Source organism: Nerophis ophidion, linkage group LG25, assembly GCF_033978795.1.
Source record: "Nerophis ophidion isolate RoL-2023_Sa linkage group LG25, RoL_Noph_v1.0, whole genome shotgun sequence".
In the NCBI taxonomy this organism is placed as follows: Eukaryota; Metazoa; Chordata; class Actinopteri; order Syngnathiformes; family Syngnathidae; genus Nerophis; species Nerophis ophidion.
This window is the reverse complement of record NC_084635.1, coordinates 38,435,153-38,457,499: the sequence shown is the minus strand read 5'-3', so window position 1 is coordinate 38,457,499 and position 22,347 is coordinate 38,435,153. Positions and strand designations below refer to the sequence as shown.

Here is a 22,347-nt window from a genome sequence, read left to right as displayed (position 1 = left end):
CTGACTTGTGAATGGTGACTTGTGATTGGTGACTCCTGAATTGTAAGTGGTGACTTGTGACTTCTGACTAGTGATTGGTGACTCCTGATTTGTTAGTGGTGATGTGAGTGGTAACTGGTGACTCCTGACTTGTGACATGTGAGTGGTGACTCCTGACTTGTAAGTGGTGACTCCTGACTTCTGACCAGTGATTGGTGACTCCTGATTTGTGAGTGGTGATGTGAGTGGTAACTGGTGACTCCTGACTTGTGACATGTGAGTGGTGACTCATGACTTGTGAGTGGTGACTTGTGATTGGTGACTCCTGACTTGTGACATGTGAGTGGTGACTCCTGACTTGTGAGTGGTGACTTGTGAGTGGTAACTGGTGACTCCTGACTTGTGACATGTGAGTGGTGACTCCTGACTTGTGAGTGGTGACTCCTGACTTGTGATTGGTGACTCCTGATTTGTTAGTGGTGATATGAGTGGTAACTGGTGACTCCTGACTTGTGACATGTGAGTGGTGACTTGTGAGTGGTGACGTGAGTTGTAACTGGTGACTCCTGACTTGTGACATGTGAGTGGTGACTCCTGACTTGTGATTGGTGACTCCTGATTTGTTAGTGGTGATATGAGTGGTAACTGGTGACTCCTGACTTGTGACATGTGAGTGGTGACTCCTGACTTGTGAGTGGTGACTCCTGACTTGTAAGTGGTGACTCCTGACTTCTGACCAGTGATTGGTGACTCCTGATTTGTGAGTGGTGATGTGAGTGGTAACTGGTGACTCCTGACTTGTGACATGTGAGTGGTGACTCCTGACTTGTGAGTGGTGACTTGTGATTGGTGACTCCTGAATTGTAACTGGTGACTCCTGACTTGTGAGTGGTGACTTGTGAGTGGTGACGTGAGTGGTAACTGGTGACTCCTGACTTGTGACATGTGAGTGGTGACTCCTGACTTGTGAGTGGTGACTCCTGACTTGTGATTGGTGACTCCTGAATTGTAACTGGTGACTCCTGACTTGTGAGTGGTGACTCCTGACTTGTGAGTGGTGACGTGAGTGGTAACTGGTGACTCCTGACTTGTGAAATGTGAGTGGTGACTCCTGACTTGTGAGTGGTGACTCCTGACTTGTGACATGTGAGTGGTGACTCCTGATTTGTGAGTGGTGACGTGAGTGGTAACTGGTGACTCCTGACTTGTGAGTGGTGACTCCTGAATTGTAACTGGTGACTCCTGACTTGTGACATGTGAGTGGTGACTCCTGACTTGTGAGTGGTGACTTGTGAGTGGTGACGTGAGTGGTAACTGGTGACTCCTGACTAGTGAGAGGTGACTAGTGTGAGTTAGTCTGCACCACACAGCAATACTTGGACTTGCATTGCAGACTTTAAAGAATGGCAGCAAAACAGTCTGAGAAGATAAGTGAGTGTCCTCCAACTTTGACACACACACACACACACACACACACACACACACACACACACACACACACACACACACACACACGCACACACACACAGCTGGAGCACATGACACACTCATGCGCTCCAAGAATGACAGTCCCAATAGTGTGTGTGTACAGAAGTATGTACAGTATATATTTACATAGATGTACTAGAACAGGGGTAGGGAACCTATGGCTCTAGATCCAGATGTGGCTCTTTTGATGACTGCATCTGGCTCTCAGATAAATCTGAGCTGACATTGCTTGACACGATAAGTAATGAATAATTCCAATTGTAATCACGGTGTTAAACATAATGTTCAAAATATAAAACATTCACATGCAATTTTAATCCATCCATCCATCTGTTTTCTACCGCACCTGTTCAAGAAGTTGCGTTAATGGTAAGAAGTTATTTATTTATTATTGGTTAGTGTGGGCCTTGCCCTCCTGGGGGTTCTTCAGACCACCAAGCACCGACATGACAGCCTGTTTCAAGGTTACAATATTGTTGAATTTTTTCAACAAGTCTTTCAGTTGCTTTCCAGCAATTGTATTTTTCTCTTTTGTTCTCGCTCTGGCTCTGGCTCCAGCCCCAACCCCGTCTCTCCTCCTGGCTGCTTCTCATAACAGAGCGACAGGTGATTAGATAAAAAAGGCCCAGGTGGGCCATCTACACACCTGTCGCTGATTTCTAGGCCGGTTCTTTCACACCCCAGTTCGCTGCAAGCCCGAAGGCCACGCCCCTTCCACAGTTAGCTTCAGAATAACAATGTTATTACAAAGAAAAAGAGACTTATTATACTCTAGAAATGTTGGTCTTACTTAAAAATGCATGCGTTTAGTTGTGTTCAGTGTTTAGAAAATATTATATGGCTCTTACGGAAATACATTTTAAAATATTTAGCTTTTTGGCTCTCTCAGCCAAGAAGGTTCCCGACCTCTGTACTATCCATCCATCCATTTTCTACCGCTTATTCCCTTTGTACTAGTGTATACATTAATATATGTCTGTACTAGTGTATACATTATTAACGTCTGTACTAGTGTATAATACAGGGGTGCCCATTACGTCGATGGCGAGCTACCAGTCGACCGCGGGGGGTGTGTCAGTCGATCTCCAGCCAGGCTTTTAAAAAAAATAGACCTAAAAATGAGTGATCATCAATCTTCACCAAGACGTCACTTAAATGACATTCACGGTACCGGAGGGTCTTGTGAGATGACGCTGGCTGCTGCAAGATCATTATTATGAAAATATGACCGAGAGGAAGGCCAGAAACACTTTTTATTTCAACAGACTCTCGCGCCGTACCTTCCGTCAAAACTCTAAAGGCCGACTGCACATTTCCTATCTTCACAATAAAAGCCCTGCTTCATGCTGCCTGCGCTAACTAAATACAGAGTCTCGGAAAACTGGCGTGCACAAGCGATCCCTCAGAAAGCTGGCGTGCACATCACTTGTGCACGCCAGCTTTCCGAGACTCTTATTTTGTTAGCGCAGGCAGCATGAAGCAGGGCTTTTATTGTGAAGATAGGAAATGTGCAGTCGGCCTTTAGAGTTTTGACGGAAGGGACGGCGCGAAAGTCTGTTGAAATAAAAAGTGTTTCTCGCCTTCCTCTCGGTCATTTTTTCATAATAATGAACTGGCAGCAGCCAGCGTCATCTCACAAGACCCTCGGGTGCCGTGAATGTCAATCAAGCAAGCTACGGAATTTGCCGCCAATGTTTTTCTTGTAAAGTGTATGGAAGCTGGATGAATTAGATGCCAAAAACCAACCACTTTCATGTGGTATTGTACAGAAAGGACAACTTTTTTTCTCCTCCATTTGAAAATGTGGGCGTTATCATCATTACTGTCTGATTCCAATTAATGCAAGTCATCAGAATCAGGTAATACACCAACTTATATTCTTGTCTTCGTGAAAGAAAGACATCTATATGTGTTACACATGCTTGTATTATCATTAAACACATTTAACTTGTTTACAAAAATGTCTCTTTCATAAATAAATAAATATAAATGATATATATAAATGAGGTAGATCCCCTCCAGTTGGTCAATTGAAAAGTAGCTCGCCAGCAGAAAAAGTGTGGGCACCCCTGCATTAATATATTTCCGTACTAGTATATACATTAATATATGTCTGTACTAGTGTATACATTAATATATGTCTGTACAAAAGCCAAAAGCAGTCAAGTTGTGTAAATGCTAAATAAAAAAAGAATACAACAGATCCTTTTCAACTAGACTTCAAAGACAAGATATTTCATCTTCACACTGAGAAACTTTCTTCCTTTTTTTCTGCAAATAATCCTGAAGTTAGAATTTAATGGCAGCAACACATTACAAAAAAGGCATTTTTTACCAGTGTGTTACATGGCCTTTCCTTTTAACAACACCCAGTAAAGTTTGGGAACTGAGGAGACACATTTTTGAAGTGGAATTCTTTCCCATTCTTGCTTGATGTACAGTTTAAGTTGCTCAACAGTCTCCTGCCTCATATTTAAGCCTGCCCACATTGTCAATGTGTGGACTACAGGCAGGCCAGTCTAGTACCTGCACTCTTTTACTATGAAGCCACGCTGTCGTAACACCTGGCTTGGCATTGTCTTGCTGAAATAAGCAGGGGCGTCCGTGATAACGTTGCATGGATGGCAACATATGTTGCTCCAAAAGTTGTATGTACAGTGCTGGTCAAAAGTGTAGGTACACTTGTAAAGAACATGATGTCATGGCTGACTGGACTTTACAATCATTTCTACAACTCTTATTGGTTTGTGATGTAGTGATTGGAGCACATACTTGTTGCTCACAAAAAACATTCATGAAGTTTGCTTCTTGTATGAATGTATTATGGCTCTACTGAAAATGTGACTAGGTCATAAGTATACGTACAGCAATGTTAATATTGCTATATAGTGATTTAGGGCTATATAAGTAAACATTGATTGATTGATTGATAATATTTGCTTACATGTCCCTTGGCAAGTTTACCTGCAATAAGGTGCTTTTGCTAGCCATCCACAAGCTTCTGCTTCCATTTTTCACCACAAAATGGAAACAGTTCAGCTAAATGTGTTGCTTTTCTGACATGGACTTGTTTCTTCCGCATTGTCCACACCTTTAAGTCAGGACTTTGGGAAGGCCATTCTCAAACCTTCATTCTTAGCCTGATTCAGCCATTCCTTTACCACTTTTGAGGTGTGTTTGGGGTCATTGTCCTGTTGGAACACCCAACTGCGCCCAAGACCCAACCTCCCCCCTGAGGACTTTAGTTTGTCCTGAACAATTTGGAGCTAATCCTCCTTTTTCCATTGTCCCATTTAAAGCAGCAGTTCCATTGGAAGCAAAACAGGCCCAGAGCATAATACTACCACCACCATGCTTGACGGTAGGTGTGGTGTTCCTGGGATTAAAGGCCTCTCCTTTTCTCCTCCACCTTTTCTCCTCCAAACATATTGCTGGATATTGTTTCACCTGACCATCTTATCTTTGTCCATGTGATGTCAGATGACACAAAAATGAAGCTGCTTGGCCACAATTCCCAAAGTCCAGACTTAAAGGTGTGGACAATGCTGAAGAAACAAGTTCATGTCAGAAAAGCAACACATTTAGCTGAAGTGCAGCAATTTTGTGGTGAAAAATGTCAGCAGAAGCTTGTGGATGGCTACCAAAAGCGCCTTATTGCAGGTAAACTTGCCAAGGGACATGTAAGCAAATATGAACATTGCTGTACGTATACTTTTGATTGCTCACATTTTCGGTAGAGACATAATAAATTCATAAAAGAAGCAAACTTCATGAATGTTTTTTGTGAGCAACAAGTATGTGCTCCAATCACTACTTCAGAAAGTAGATTAGATTAGATTAGATAGTACTTTATTTATTCCGTCAGGAAAATTACAATTTTCAGCACAATCCCATTCAAGATCAGACAAACATTACAGGGAGACAGAACAGGATCGCTGACGGGTCTGCCGGCTTCCAGCGCCCCTTACAAAAAAGATGACATACAGGTAAACAAGGGGGGTGTGGGGGGGGGGGGAGAAAAAAATAGAAGATTAAAATGAAATTTAAAAATCGGTCTTAGCCGTGATTGGATAGTGTATTCTACTATACATATACATATATATATATATATATATATATACATATACATATACATATATATATATATATATATAGTGTATTGTATGATATCATTTTAACATCTGTGTGTCAGGTTTTGTTTAGGATATTAAACGTGTTAAGTTTTGTAAATGAAGGTGTTAGAATATTCTAGCGGCCAAAGGAAAACAAGAACTGCAGGTGACCCTAGGGCCGGACTGTGGACCTCCCTGCCAGGTGGAACAAGAGTCAGAAGAGTGGAGCACTTTCTCCAACGTTCACCTTCGAGATATTTCTGTCCTGATCCAGATTACTGGGAAATCCCACTAAGACCCGGACAACCCTAAGACCTGAACAATCCTAAGCCATTCGAGGCCAGGGAGCAGCCGCCCCTTCCTGAGACGTACTCTGCCACACCCGCTCTATGGACCCCTGTCGGCCCCCAGCATCACAGAGTCCAACTTCTGAGGAGACCTCCTCCATCAGACAAATTCAGCTGAGAGCAGACTTCTTCTAAAAGAGTTCTACCTGCAGCCGATCTCTCCAAGTCTAACTACAAATGCAACTCTTGAGTATTCTACCTTCCTGGCATCGGAGGTGAGGCCAAAGGTGAAGGCAGCAGAAGACCAAGGTAAAGAAGCTTGGCAAATCCAAGTGGAACACTGCCTGGTCCAAAGACACAAGTCATCTTACCAGGAACCTGTCCATGGCAGCTTGCCCCGCCTCCTTCAATCCAAGACCAGGACTTCCATGACTCATGCTGCCACGGTCTTCATGCAGCCTTCCAGGATTACAAGCCACGCTCCGCCCACTGATGCTCTACGTGCAACCTGCTGTGGCTCCGCCTCGCTCCATAACACAATAATAGCAAGTATAGAGCATTATGTCATTGGTGCCCCTCCCCCTCTTCTTCACCTGCTAAAAGAGGAACGCTGATGTCACCGTGGCATGAGTGTCACCACCATGCATACATGCTGGTCTTCTACACTCTGCACTGTCACCACCATGCATACATGCTGGTCTTCTACACTCTGCACTGTCACCACCATGCATACATGCTGGTCTTCTACACTCTGCACTGTCACCACCATGCATACATGCTGGTCTTCTACACTCTGCACTGTCACCACCATGCATACATGCTGGTCTTCTACACTCTGCACTGTCACCACCATGCATACATGCTGGTCTTCTACACGACCAGTGCACTGTCACCACCATGCATACATGCTGGTCTTCTACACGACCAGTGCACTGTCACCACCATGCATACATGCTGGTCTTCTACACTGTGCACTGTCACCACCATGCATACATGCTGGTCTTCTACACTCTGCACTGTCACCACCATGCATACATGCTGGTCTTCTACACTCTGCACTGTCACCACCATGCATACATGCTGGTCTTCTACACTCTGCACTGTCACCACCATGCATACATGCTGGTCTTCTACACTCTGCACTGTCACCACCATGCATACATGCTGGTCTTCTACACTCTGCACTGTCACCACCATGCATACATGCTGGTCTTCTACACGACCAGTGCACTGTCACCACCATGCATACATGCTGGTCTTCTACACGACCAGTGCACTGTCACCACCATGCATACATGCTGGTCTTCTACACTGTGCACTGTCACCACCATGCATACATGCTGGTCTTCTACACTCTGCACTGTCACCACCATGCATACATGCTGGTCTTCTACACTCTGCACTGTCACCACCATGCATACATGCTGGTCTTCTACACTCTGCACTGTCACCACCATGCATACATGCTGGTCTTCTAGCAGGAACATATTAGCTGCTGGGAGGACCTGCAACTCGTGGAGATGGAATCAAATCAATCATTCTTCTTCTACAAAACCATGTACTTTCATAAAACTTGCAGTACTATTACTGTGGAATACTGCAGAATATTGTTCCCGGTGACTACAAAAGTACACTTTGTTCACTAAATGTTGCAGAATATTGTTCACAGTGACTACAAAAGTACACTTTGTTCACTAAATGTTGCAGAATATTGTTCCCAGTGACTACAAAAGTACACTTTGTTCACTAAATGTTGCGGAATATTGTTCCCAGTGACTACAAAAGTACACTTTGTTCACTAAATGTTGCAGAATATTGTTCCATGTGACTACAAAAGTACACTTTGTTCACTAAATGTTGCAGAATATTGTTCCCGGTGACTACAAAAGTACACTTTGTTCACTAAATGTTGCAGAATATTGTTCCCAGTGACTACAAAAGTACAGTTTGTTCACTAAAGGTTGCAGAATATTGTTCCCAGTGACTACAAAAGTACAGTTTGTTCACTAAAAGTTGCAAAATATTGTTCCATGTGACTACAAAAGTACACTTTGTTCACTAAATGTTGCGGAATATTGTTCCCGGTGACTACAAAAGTACACTTTGTTCACTAAATGTTGCGGAATATTGTTCCCAGTGACTACAAAAGTACACTTTGTTCACTAAATGTTGCGGAATATTGTTCCATGTGACTACAAAAGTACACTTTGTTCACTAAATGTTGCAGAATATTGTTCCCAGTGACTAAAAAAGTACACTTTGTTCACTAAATGTTGCAGAATATTGTTCCCGGTGACTACAAAAGTACACTTTGTTCACTAAATGTTGCAGAATATTGTTCCCAGTGACTACAAAAGTACACTTTGTTCACTAAATGTTGCAGAATATTGTTCCATGTGACTACAAAAGTACACTTTGTTCAATAAATGTTGCAGGGTATTGTTCCTGGTGACTACAAAAGTACACTTTGTTCACTAAATGTTGCAGGATATTGTTCCCAGTGACTACAAAAGTACACTTTGTTCACTAAATGTTGCAGGATATTGTTCCCGGTGACTACAAAAGTACAACTCGTTCAGTAAATGGGGGCATTGTGGTGTAAAAAGTAAAGATGAAGGTGAAGTTATAACACTCAGGAAGAGTTGCTTCATGACATGGTTAGCTAGTTAGCCGCTACTTCTAAATCATTAATCCTGGCCTTCATGGCAACAAATAAAGTAAGTTTCTTACAAGTACCATTATCACTGGAGGACGAGGAATAGCTAAACATGCTTTACTACACACTGAAGGAGGATACAATGGTTTTTGATTGATTGATTGAAACTTGTATTAGTACATTGCACAGTACAGTACATATTCCCTACAATCAACCACTAAATGGTAAAACCCCAATAAGTTTTTCAACTTGTTTAAGTCGGGGTCCACCTTCATCAATTCATGGCTCATTGCTAACAGAAGCTAGCACCTTGAATGTAAACAAATGTCAAGGGTTGTACTACAGCTGACATCCACTGTACTGATACTTGCTATCATTAGTGTCCAATATGCAGTACAGTATGCAGTATAGTGAATGTACACACAAACATACATACAAGTGTACTGCAAATTCAGAGTACTGAACTTTCTCTACATGCTTTGTGACTAAAGACATGTTTCTGATCAAAAGACGATTAGTCAGCAGTAGTCTGGAGACAGGACAGGGTTCCCAAGGTTTATGCAAGTACAGAACGTGTACAGTACCTGTAGAGTCTGTGTTGTGTGCAGTACAGGATGTGTACAGTACACACGGCGCCACACAGCAATGAAACGGTGACAATGCACAAGAGATGCGCGCATGAATGATGGTGTGTTCTCTTACTGTACATAGTGTACTTTTACAAAGACCTTGGGCCATCTTGGTCCAAAACACATGACATCACCCTCACATTCATGCCTCCAGTCATGTGAAAAATGTGCTCTGACTCGAAGTATTTGTGCTGTTGCCAAGTGATTATATATATATATATATATACACATATACATATTTATATATATATATATACATACACACACATATATACATATATATATATATAGTGGGGCAAAAAAGTATTTAGTCAGCCAGCGATTGTGCAAGTTCTCCCACTTAAAATGATGACAGAGGTCTGTCATTTTCATCATAGGTACACTTCAACTGTGAGAGACAGAATGTGAAAAAAAAATCCAGGAATTCACATTGTAGGAATTTTAAACAATTTATTTGTAAATGATGGTGGAAAATAAGTATTTGGTCAACCATTCAAAGCTCTCACTGATGGAAGGAGGTTTTGGCTCCAAATCTCACGATACATGGCCCCATTCATTCTTTCCTTAACACGGATCAATCGTCCTGTCCCCTTAGCAGAAAAACAGCCCCAAAGCATGATGTTTCCACCCCCATGCTTCACAGTAGGTGTGGTGTTCTTGGGATGCAACTCAGTATTCTTCTTCCTCCAAACACCACCATTTGAGTTTATACCAAAATGGATACATGGATGATACAGCAGATGAAACCAAAATAGAACTTTTTGGTAAAAACTCAACTTGTCGTGTTTGGAGGAAGAAGAATACTGAGTTGCATGCCAAGAACACCACACCTACTGTGAAGCAGGGGGGTGGAAACATCATGCTTTGGGGCTGTTTTTCTGCTAAGGGGACAGGACGATTGATCCGTGTTAAGGAAAGAATGAATGGGGCCATGTATTGTGAGATTTGGAGCCATTTTCTACTGCTTATTCCCTTTAGGGGCGCTGGTGCCTATCTTAGCTACAATCGGGCGGAAGGCTGTGTACACCCTGGACAAGTTGCCACCTCATCGCAGATATATATACATATATATATATATATATATATATATATATACACACACACAAACACACACAGGGCTTCACGGTGGCAGAAGGGTCAGTGCGTCTGCCTCACAATACAAAGGTCCTGAGTAGTCAGGCTCAGGAACACTTCAGAAAACCACTGTCACTAAATACAGTTGGTCGCTACATCTGTAAGTGCAAGTTAAAGCTCTACTATGCAAAGCCAAAGCCATTTATCAACAACATCCAGAAACGCTGCCGGCTTCTCTGGGCCCGAGATCATCTAAGATGGACTGATGCAAAGTAGAAAAGTGTTCTGTGGTCTGACGAGTCCACATTTCAAATTGTTTTTGGAAATATTCGACATGGTGTCATCCGGACCAAAGGGGAAGTGAACCATCCAGACTGTTATAGACGCAAAGTGTAAAAGCCAGCATGTGTGATGGTATGGGGGTGTATTAGTGCCCAAGGCATGGGTAACTTACACATCTGTGAAGGCACCATTAATGCTGAAAGGTACAAACCCTGTTTCCATATGAGTTGGGAAATTGTGTTAGATGTAAATATAAACAGAATACAATGATTTGCAAATCCTTTTCAAGCCATATTCAGTTGAATATGCTACAAAGACAACATATTTGATGTTCAAACTCATAAACTTGATTTTTTATTTTTTGCAAATAATAATTAACTGAGAATTTCATGGCTGCAACACGTGCCAAAGTAGTTGGGAAAGGGCATGTTCACCACTGTGTTACATCACCTTTTCTTCGAACAACACTCAATAAACGTTTGGGAACTGAGGAAACTAATTGTTGAAGCTTTGAAAGTGGAATTCTTTCCCATTCTTGTTTGATGTAGAGCTTCAGTCCTTCAACAGTCCGGGGTCTCCGCTGTCCTATTTTACGCTTCATAATGCGCCACACATTTTCCATGGGAGACAGGTCTGGACTGCAGGCGGGCCAGGAAAGTACCCGCACTCTTTTACTACGAAGCCATGCTGTTGTAACACGTGGCTTGGCATTGTCTTGCTGAAATAAGCAGGGGCGTCCATGATAACGTTGCTTGGATGACAACATATGTTGCTCCAAAACCTGTATGGACCATTCAGCATTAATGGTGCCTTCACAGATGTGTAAGTTACCCATGCCTTGGGCACTAATGCACCCCCATACCATCACACATGCTGGCTTTTACACTTTGCGCCTATAACCATCCGGATGTTTTTTTTCCTCTTTGTTCCGGAGGACACCACGTCCACAGTTTCCAAATATAATTTGAAATGTGGACTCGTCAGACCACAGAACACTTTTCCATTTTGCATCAGTCCATCTTAGGTGAGCTTGGGCCCAGAGAAGCCGGCGGCGTTTCAGGATATTGTTGATAAAGGGCTTTAGCTTTACATAGCAGAGTTTTTACTTGCACTTACAGATGTAGCGACCAACTGTAGTTACTGACAGTGGTTTTATGAAGTGTTCCTGAGCCCATGTGGTGATATCCTTTACACACTGATGTCGGTTTTTGATGCAGTACCGCCTGAGAGATCAACGGTCTGTAATATCATCGCTTACGTGCAGTGATTTCTCCAGATTCTCGGAACCTTTTGATGATTTTACAGACCGTAGATGGTAAAATCCTCAAATTCCTTGCAGTAGCTCGTTGAGAAATGTTGTTCAAAAAACTGTTCGACAATTTGCTTACAAAGTGGTGACCCTCACCCCATCCTTGTTTGTGAATTACTTAGCATTTCATGGAAGCTGCTTTATAGCCAATCATGGCACCCACCTGTTCCCAATTAGCCTGCACACCTGTGGGATGTTGCAAAATAAGTGTTTGATGAAAATTTCTCAACTTTATCATTATTTATTACCACCTTTCCCAACTTCTTTGTCACGTGTTGCTGGCATCAAATATCTAAAGTTAATGATTATTTGCAAGAAAAAAAAATGTTTATGAGTTTGAACATCAAATATGTTGTCTGTGTAGCATATTCAACTGAATATGGCTTGAAAAGGATTTGAAAATCATTGTATTCTGTTTATATTTACATCTAACACAATTTCCCAACTCATATGGAAACAGGGTTTGTACATACAGGTTTTGGAACAACATATGCTGCCATCTAAGCGCCGTCTTTTTCATGGACGCCCCTGCTTATTTTAGCAAGACAATGCCAAGCCACAGTCAGCACGTGTTGCAACAGCGTGGCTTCGTAAAAAAAGAGTGCGGGTTCTTACCTGGCCCGCCTGCAGTCCAGACCTGTCTCCCATGGAAAATGTGTGGCGCATTATGAAGCGTAAAATAGGACAGCGGAGACCCCGGACTGTTGAAGGACTGAAGCTCTACATAAAACAAGAATGGGAAAGAATTCCACTTTCAAAGCTTCAACAATTAGTTTCCTCAGTTCCCAAACGTTTATTGAGTGTTGTTAAAAGAAAAGGTGATGTAACACAGTGGTGAACATGCCCTTTCCCAACTACTTTGGCACGTGTTGCAGCCAAAACTGTCTTCTTTGAAGTCTTTAAAGTAAAGCGTTCCGACACTTTGGACGACTTAGGTCATACACTTTCTCCATTGAAGCATTAACTTTCAGATGTTTCTCCGCTAAACTATCGTTCCTGTTTTCCTCCGCCATTTTTCGAATGTTTCCAGGCAAAGGAGGCGGCGTGGTCACGTGAGCTGCACATGACACATCATTGGCTGGTCACATGACCTAAACATATCCACATATACATGGTGTATGGTCACATGACCTAAACATATACATGGTGTATGGTCACATGACCTAAACATGTACATGGTGTATGGTCACATGACCTAAACATATCCACATATACATGAAAGGCCATAGTGTACATGCAAGTATTTGACATTCCCTGACATGATTAGTGTACTGTACATGCATACTTTGCATTATTATCTACTTTTCTGCTGCCATGTTTTGATGTGTGTCACAACTTGCAGAAGAGAAAGACAGGAAGGGGTGGCTGGCAAGCTCATCATTACTTATGAGATGATTATTTATGCTCCACGAGCTAAATGCTACTGTGATGATGCAACATGCTCAACTTTCAGCTATGAACCTTCCTTGTTGCAGATACACCTTTAGACACAGTAGTAGTAGTCATGCACATCATTCATGTGTTCATAACTGACTTCTAGCTCAATTCCAGGTGGATTTTCTCAACACACCTGTCAATCAACCTCACACTGAGCTGACAGCAACACACCTGGCAGGTGAGCATCCCGAACAGCATGTCCACTCAAATATTCATCATGTGATCATATTCATCATGTGACCCCATTCATCATGTGATTGGATTCATCATGTTATCATACCCATCATGTGATTCTATTCATCACGTTATCATACTCATGTGATTCTATTCATCATGTGATTCTATTCATCATGTGATCATATTCATCATGTGACCCTATTCATCATGTAATCATACTCATCATGTGATTCTATTCATCATGTTATCATACTCATTATGTGATTCTATTCATCATGTTATCATACTCATTATGTGATTCTATTCATCATGTTATCATACTCATCACGTGATTCTATTCATCATGTGATTGTATTCATCATGTGATTGTATTCATCATGTGATTCTATTCATCATGTTATCATACTCATCATGTGATTCTATTCATCATGTGATTCTATTCATCATGTGATCATATTCATCATGTGATTCTATTCATCATGTTATCATACTTATCATATGATTCTATTCATCATGTTATCATACTCATGTGGTTCTATTCATCATGTGATTCTATTCATCATGTTATCATACTCATCAGGTGATTCTATTCATCATGTGATCATATTCATCATGTGATTCTATTCATCATGTTATCATACTCATCATGTGATTCTATTCATCATGTTATCATACTCATCATGTGATTCTATTCATCATGTGATCATATTCATCATGTGATCATATTCATCATGTGATTCTATTCATCATGTTATCATACTCATGTGATTCTATTCATCATGTGATCATATTCATCATGTGATTCTATTCATCATGTTATCATACTCATGTGATTCTATTCATCATGTGATCATATTCATCATGTGATTCTATTCATCATGTTATCATACTCATGTGATTCTATTCATCATGTGATCATATTCTTCATGTGATCATATTCATCATGTGATTCTATTCATCATGTTATCATACTCATGTGATTCTATTCATTATGTGATCATATTCATCATGTGATTCTATTCATCATGTTATCATACTCATCATGTGATTCTATTCATCATGTGATCATATTCATCATGTGACCCTATTCATCATGTGATCATACTCATGTGATTCTATTCATCATGTGATTCTATTCATCATGTTATCATACTCATGTGATTCTATTCATGTGATCATATTCTTCATGTGATCATATTCTTCATGTGACCCTATTCATCATGTGATCATATTCTTCATGTGAACCTATTCATCATGTGATCATATTCATCATGTGACCCTATTCATCATGTTATCATACTCATGTGATTCTATTCATCATGTGATCATATTCTTCATGTGATCATACTCATCATGTGATTCTATTCATCATGTGATCATATTCATTATGTGACCCTATTCATCATGTGATCATACTCATGTGATTCTATTCATCATGTGATTCTATTCATCATGTTATCATACTCATGTGATTCTATTCATGTGATCATATTCTTCATGTGATCATATTCTTCATGTGACCCTATTCATCATGTGATCATATTCTTCATGTGAACCTATTCATCATGTGATCATATTCATCATGTGACCCTATTCATCATGTTATCATACTCATGTGATCATATTCATCATGTGATCATATTCATAATGTGGCCCTATTCATCATGTGATCATATTCATCAAGTGATCATATGGCCGTATTCATCATGTAATCATACTCATCATGTGATTCTATACATCATGTGACCCCATTCATCATGTGATCATATGGCCCTATTCATCATGTAATCATACTCATCATGTGATCATATTCATAATGTGGCCCTATTCATCATGTGATCATATTCATCTTGTAACCCTATTCATCATGTGATCATATTTATCATGTGATCATATTCATCATGTAATCATACTCATCATGTGATTCTATTCATCATGTGACCCTATTCATCATGTGATCATATGGCCCTATTCATCATGTAATCATACTCATGTAATCATATTCATAATATGGCCCTATTCATCATGTAATCATACTCATCATGTAATCATATTCATAATGTGGCCCTATTCATCATGTGATTATATTCATCTTGTGACCCTATTCATCATGTGATCATATTTATCATGTGATCCTATTCATCATGTAATCATATTCATCATGTAATCATATTCATCATGTAATCATACTCATCATGTAATCATATTCATAATGTGGCCCTATTCATCATGTGATTATATTCATCTTGTGACCCTATTCATCATGTGATCATATTTATCATGTGATCCTATTCATCATGTAATCATATTCATCATGTAATCATATTCATCATGTGACCATTCAATTTAAATGTATGTTGCTCAACAAAAGCTGCAGTGGCTTGGAAGGTTGTGTCCACAGAAAGTTAGTAGGAAAACATGAATGAGTTATTCTATGAATTACATAAATTAAATACAAGCGAGGTAATCTAAGAATAAGATCAGGTAAACACAAGTGAGGTATTGTACAAACTCTGTTTCCATATGAGTTGGGAAATTGTGTTAGATGTAAATATAAACAGAATACAATCATTTGCAAATCATTTTCATCCCATATTCAGTTGAATATGCTACAAAGACAACATATTTCATGTTCAAACTCATAAACATTTTAATTTTTTTGCAAATAATCATTAATTTTAGAATTTGAGGCCAGCAAAACGAAAGCCATTTATCAACAACACCCAGGAACGCCGCCAGCTTGGCTGGGCCCGAGCTCATCTAAGATGGACTGATGCAAAGTGGAAAAGTGTTCTGTTGTCTGATGAGTCCAAATTTCAAATTATATTTGGAAACCGTGGAGCAACATATGTTGTCATCCAAGCAACATTATCATGGACGCCCCTGCTTATTTCAGCAAGACAATGCCAAGCCACGTGTTACAACAGCGTGGCTTCATAGTAAAAGAGTGCGGGTACTTTCCTGGCCCGCCTGCAGTCCAGACCTGTCTCCCATGGAAAATGTGTGGCACATTATGAAGCGTAAAATAGGACAGCGGAGACCCCGGACTGTTGAAGGACTGAAGCTCTACATAAAACAAGAATGGGAAAGAATTCCACTTTCAAAGCTTCAACAATTAGTTTCCTCAGTTCCCAAACGTTTATTGAGTGTTGTTAAAAGAAAAGGTGATGTAACACAGTGGTGAACATGCCCTTTCCCAACTACTTTGGCACGTGTTGCAGCCATGAAATTCTAAGTTAATGATTATTTGCAACAAAAAATCAAGTTTATGAGTTTGAACATCAAATATGTTGTCTTTGTAGCATATTCAACTGAATATGGCTTGAAAAGGATTTGCAAATCATTGTATTCTGTTTATATTTACATCTAACACAATTTCCCAACTCATATGGAAACGGGGTTTATACGAGTCCATCCCATACATCCATTTTCTACCGCTTATTCCCCTTGGGGTCGCGGGAGGTGCTGGTGCCTCTCAGCTACAATCTGGCGGAAGGCGGGGTACACCCTGGTCAAGTCGCCACCTCATCGCAGGGCCAACTTGGATTAGAGAGACAACATTCACACTCACATTCACACACTAGGGCCAATTTTTTTAGTGTTGCCAATCAACCTATCCCCAGGTGCATGTCTTTGGAGGTGGGAGGGGCCTATCCCCAGGTGCATGTCTTTGGAGGTGGGAGGGGCCTGTCCCCAGGTGCATGTCTTTGGAGGTGGGAGGGGCCTATCCCCAGGTGCATGTCTTTGGAAGTGGGAGGAAGTCGGAGTACCCGGAGGGAACCCACACATTCACGGGGAGAACATGCAAACTCCACACAGAAAGATCCCGAGCCCGGGATTGAACCCAGGACTATTCAGGACCTTCGTTTTGTGAGGCAGATGCACTAACCCCTCTGCCACCGTGAAGCCCCTACTGCATGAATCACACAAGTTAAATATAAGTGAGTTATGTCAGAAGGAGGTATATTGAACACAAATGAGTTACTGTATGTCAGAAGGAAGTATGTTAAATACAAGTGAGTTATGTCTGTAGGAGGTATGTTGAACACAGATGAGTTATGTTGAAAACAAGTGAGTTATGTTAGAATGAGGTATAGTGAACACAAGTGAGTTATGTTAGAATGAAGTATAGTGAACACAAGTGAGTTATGTTGAACACAAGTGAGTTATGTCAGAAGGAAGTATGTTGAACACAAGTGAGTTATGTCAGAATGAGGTATGTTGAACACAAGTGAGTTATGTTGAACACAAGTGAGTTATGTCAGAAGGAAGTATGTTAAATACAAGTGAGTTATGTCTGTAGGAGGTATGTTGAACACAGATGAGTTATGTTGAAAACAAGTGAGTTATGTTAGAATGAGGTATAGTGAACACAAGTGAGTTATGTTAGAATGAAGTATAGTGAACACAAGTGAGTTATGTTGAACACAAGTGAGTTATGTCAGAAGGAAGTATGTTGAACACAAGTGAGTTATGTCAGAATGAGGTATGTTGAACACAAGTGAGTTATGTTGAACACAAGTGAGTTATGTCAGAAGGAAGTATGTTAAATACAAGTGAGTTATGTCTGTAGGAGGTATGTTGAACACAGATGAGTTATGTTGAAAACAAGTGAGTTATGTTAGAATGAGGTATAGTGAACACAAGTGAGTTATGTTAGAATGAAGTATAGTGAACACAAGTGAGTTATGTTGAACACAAGTGAGTTATGTCAGAAGGAAGTATGTTGAACACAAGTGAGTTATGTCAGAATGAGGTATGTTGAACACAAGTGAGTTATGTTGAACACAAGTGAGTTATGTCAGAAGGAAGTATGTTGAACACAAGTGAGTTGTGTCAGAATGAGGTATGTTGAACACAAGTGAGTTATGTTGAACACAAGTGAGTTATGTCAGAAGGAGGTATGTTAAACACAAGTGAGTTATGTCAGAAGGAGGTATGTTGAACACAAGTGAGTTATGTCAGAAGGAAGTATGTTGAACACAAGTGAGTTATGTTGAACACAAGTGAGTTATGTCAGAAGGAAGTATGTTGAACACAAGTGAGTTGTGTCAGAATGAGGTATGTTGAACACAAGTGAGTTATGTTAGAATGAGGTATAGTGAACACAAGTGAGTTGTGTCAGAATGAGGTATGTTGAACACAAGTGAGTTATGTCTCAAGGAGGTATCTTGAACACAAGTGAGTTATGTCAGAAGGAGGTATGTTGAACACAAGTGAGTTATGTTGAACACAAGTGAGTTATGTCAGAAGGAAGTATGTTGAACACAAGTGAGTTATGTTGAACACAAGTGAGTTATGTCAGAAGGAAGTATGTTGAACACAAGTGAGTTATGTCAGAATGAGGTATGTTGAACACAAGTGAGTTATGTCAGAATGAGGTATGTTGAACACAAGTGAGTTATGTTGAACACAAGTGAGTTATGTCAGAATGAGGTATGTTGAACACAAGTGAGTTATGTCAGAATGAGGTATGTTGAACACAAGTGAGTTATGTTGAACACAAGTGAGTTATGTCAGAATGAGGTATGTTGAACACAAGTGAGTTATGTTGAACACAAGTGAGTTATGTCAGAAGGAGGTATGTTGAACAAAAGTGAGTTATGTTGAACACAAGTGAGTTATTTCAGACGGAGTTATGTGGAACACAAGGGAGTTATGTGGAACACGTGAGTTATGTGGAACACATGTGAGTTATGTCAGACAGAGTTATGTGGAAAACAAGTGAGTAATGTAGAACACAAGTGAGTTATGTGGAACACAGGTGAGTTATGTTGAACATAAGTGAGTTATGTTGAACACAAAGGAGTTATGTTGGACGGAGTTATGTTGAACACAAGTGAGTTATGTGGAACAAAAGTGAGTTATGTGGAACACAAGTGAGTTATGTCAGATGGAGTAAAGTGGAACACAAGTGAGTAATGTGGACCACAAGTGAGTTATGTGGACCAGAGGTGAGTTATGTGGAACACAAGTGAGTTATGTTGAACACAAGTGAGTTACGTGGAACACATTTGAGTTATCTGGAACACAAGTGAGTAATGTGGAACACAAGTGAGTTATGTGGAACACACGTGAGTTATGTGGACCAGAGGTGAGTTATGTGGAACACAAGTGAGTTATGTCTTACAGAGTTATGTGGAACACAAGTGAGCTATGTGGAACACAAGTGAGTTATGTGGAACACAAGTGAGTTATTTATGTCAGACGGAGTTATGTGGAACACAAGTGAGTTATGTGGAACACAAGTGAGTTATTTATGTCAGACGGAGTTATGTGGAACACAAGTGAGTTATGTTGAACACAAGTGCGTTATGTCAGACGGAGTTATGTAGAACACAAGTGAGTTACGTCAGAAGGAGTTATGTGGAACACAAGTGAGTTATATTGAACACAAGTGAGTTATGTCAGACGGAGTTATGTAGAACACAAGTGAGTTATGTCAGAAGGAGTTATGTAGAACACAAGTGAGTTATGTGGAACACAAGTAAGTTACGTCAGAAGGAGTTATGTAGAACACAAATGAGTTATGTGGAACACAAGTGAGTTACGTCAGAAGGAGTTATGTGGAACACAAATGAGTTATGTGGAACACAAGTGAGTTACGTCAGAAGGAGTTATGTGGAACACAAATGAGTTATGTGGAACACAAGTGAGTTACGTCAGAAGGAGTTATGTAGAACACAAGTGAGTTATGTGGAACACAAGTGAGTTACGTCAGAAAGAGTTATGTAGAACACAAGTGAGTTATGTGGAACACAAATGAGTTATGTGAAACACAAGTGAGTTACGTCAGAAGGAGTTATGTGGAACACAAATGAGTTATGTGGAACACAAGTGAGTTACGTCAGAAGGAGTTATGTAGAACACAAGTGAGTTATGCGGAACACAAGTGAGTTACGTCAGAAGGAGTTATGTGGAACACAAATGAGTTATGTGGAACACAAGTGAGTTAAGTCAGAAGGAGTTATGTAGAACACAAGTGAGTTATGCAGAACACAAGTGAGTTACGTCAGAAGGAGTTATGTGGAACACAAATGAGTTATGTGGAACACAAGTGAGTTAAGTCAGAAGGAGTTATGTAGAACACAAGTGAGTTATGCAGAACACAAGTGAGCTACGTCAGAAGGAGTTATGTGGAACACAAGTGAGTTATGTGGAACACAAGTGAGTTACGTCAGAAGGAGTTATGAGTCATGTGACTTCCTCACCTTGCAGCTCAGGGCTTTAACAGGCAGACCCGAGACAGGATTTCCTTGCTGCTGAGCGGTCTGCTGGGGCGAGGGTGAGTCCTCGGACTCCTTCCCCGTGTGGTAGACCACCCTGTCGGAGATGTGGATACTGGAGGCACAGCCCATCCTTCAGAAGGCTCCTAGTGCGACTCCATGGCTGAGATGTAGGAGGACTCGTGTGTCATCTGGGCCGCGACAACACCACTGCTGCTCCCCACAGAGACATGAATAATAGATTTTCAATTGTCACACCTCCTCCTCCTCCTTCATCTTCATCATCAGTCCCAACTTGGCTGGACTCTGGTGCTGGTCCCCGGGCATCTCTCCTTCCTCACCTCGACTTGACGTAGGCCGCCGCGCATGCGCACACGGGCGCACACACTACACACATTACACACACTTTAGTCTGCGACTATCTTGACTTTCTGCCTCACTCGACAACATGCAGGCGTCTTCTCGGCTCCGACATCCTCAACAATGTCAGTAATAATAATAATAATAATAATGGCAGGGAGAAGAAGAACCAGGTCCAGCCGGCGTTCAGTCATCCGAGAGCCGCCCGCGGTGGGCCAAAGGCGGGTGCAGAGTCTCCAGGATCCCCTCCGGAAGAAGCAGATGTGGCGACTGTCAGAGCTCCTAAAAGACGTCCAATGTCGCCAACTGGGCTGTTTGGGCGCGGGGAGAGACGAGCTAGGACGAAGCCGCTAACGGGAGCTGCTCTCCGGCTTGTCTTCTCTCCGCCTCGCTGGCGTCGGAGCCTCCATGGGTGACAGCCGCCCGGCCAATGGCGGCCCGCGAGGATGACCTCCAGCCTTTACTGACGTCAATGCAAATCAGCTGCGCGCAGCCAATGGGGGCCCAGCGCCGCCCCCTGTGGGCGGTACTTCTGGTGGGCGGGAAGTTTGAAAAGAGCAACAACAATGGCGGCGCTTGTTTCAAACTTGACGAGGTGGGACTTTGTCAGCTCTTCCTTCTCTTAGGACCCTTCTTTCTTCCTCAAACTACATTTATCTTAAAAGATTTGACACTAGTCTAATCAGCGAAGATAAGAACAATATTTCGGAATAATTATACAATTCATCCTGAACATGAAACACAATATTGGATTTAAAGTCCTACTGAAATGAGATGTTCTTATTTAAACGGGGATAGCAGCTCCATTCTATGTGTCATACTTGATCATTTCACCATATTTTTGCTGAAAGGATTTAGTAGAGAACATCCACGATAAAGTCCGCAACCTTTGGTCGCTAATAAAAAAGCCTTGCCTGTACCGGAAGTAGCAGACGATGTGCGCGTGACATCACGGGTTGTGGAGCTCCTCACATTTGAACATCGTTTACAATCATGGCCACCAGCAGCGAGAGCGATTCGGACCGAGAAAGCGACGATTTCCCCATTAATTTGAGCGAGGATGAAAGATTGGTGGATGAGGATAGTGAGAGTGAAGGACTAGAAAAAAAAAAGGCGAGGGCAGTGGGAGCGATTCAGATGTTATTCGACACATTTACTAGGATCATTCTGGAAAATCCCTTATCTGATTATTGTGTTACTAGTGTTTTAGTGAGATTATAAAGTCATACCTCAAAGTCAGAAGGGTGTGGTGACCGCCAGTGTCTCTGATGGAAGCCATGGAGGAGCCAAGAAAGTCGCAGCTGCCTTTTTGAGAGCTGCTGCAGGAAGAA

The 22,347-nt window shown here is 41.3% G+C and overlaps 1 protein-coding gene across 1 annotated transcript in view; it reads right to left on the bottom strand.

Annotated features, from left to right (window-relative positions):
* The window catches only part of pde8a (phosphodiesterase 8A), a 75,233-nt gene extending 53,764 nt beyond the window's left edge, over positions 1-21,469 (bottom strand). Inside the window, exon 1 of the mRNA XM_061887738.1 lies at positions 20,642-21,469. Within this exon, the coding sequence (XP_061743722.1) occupies positions 20,642-20,788 (147 nt within the window). The 5' untranslated portion in view covers positions 20,789-21,469. The remainder of the gene's footprint in view (positions 1-20,641) is intronic.
* Positions 21,470-22,347: the final 878 nt, after the last annotated feature.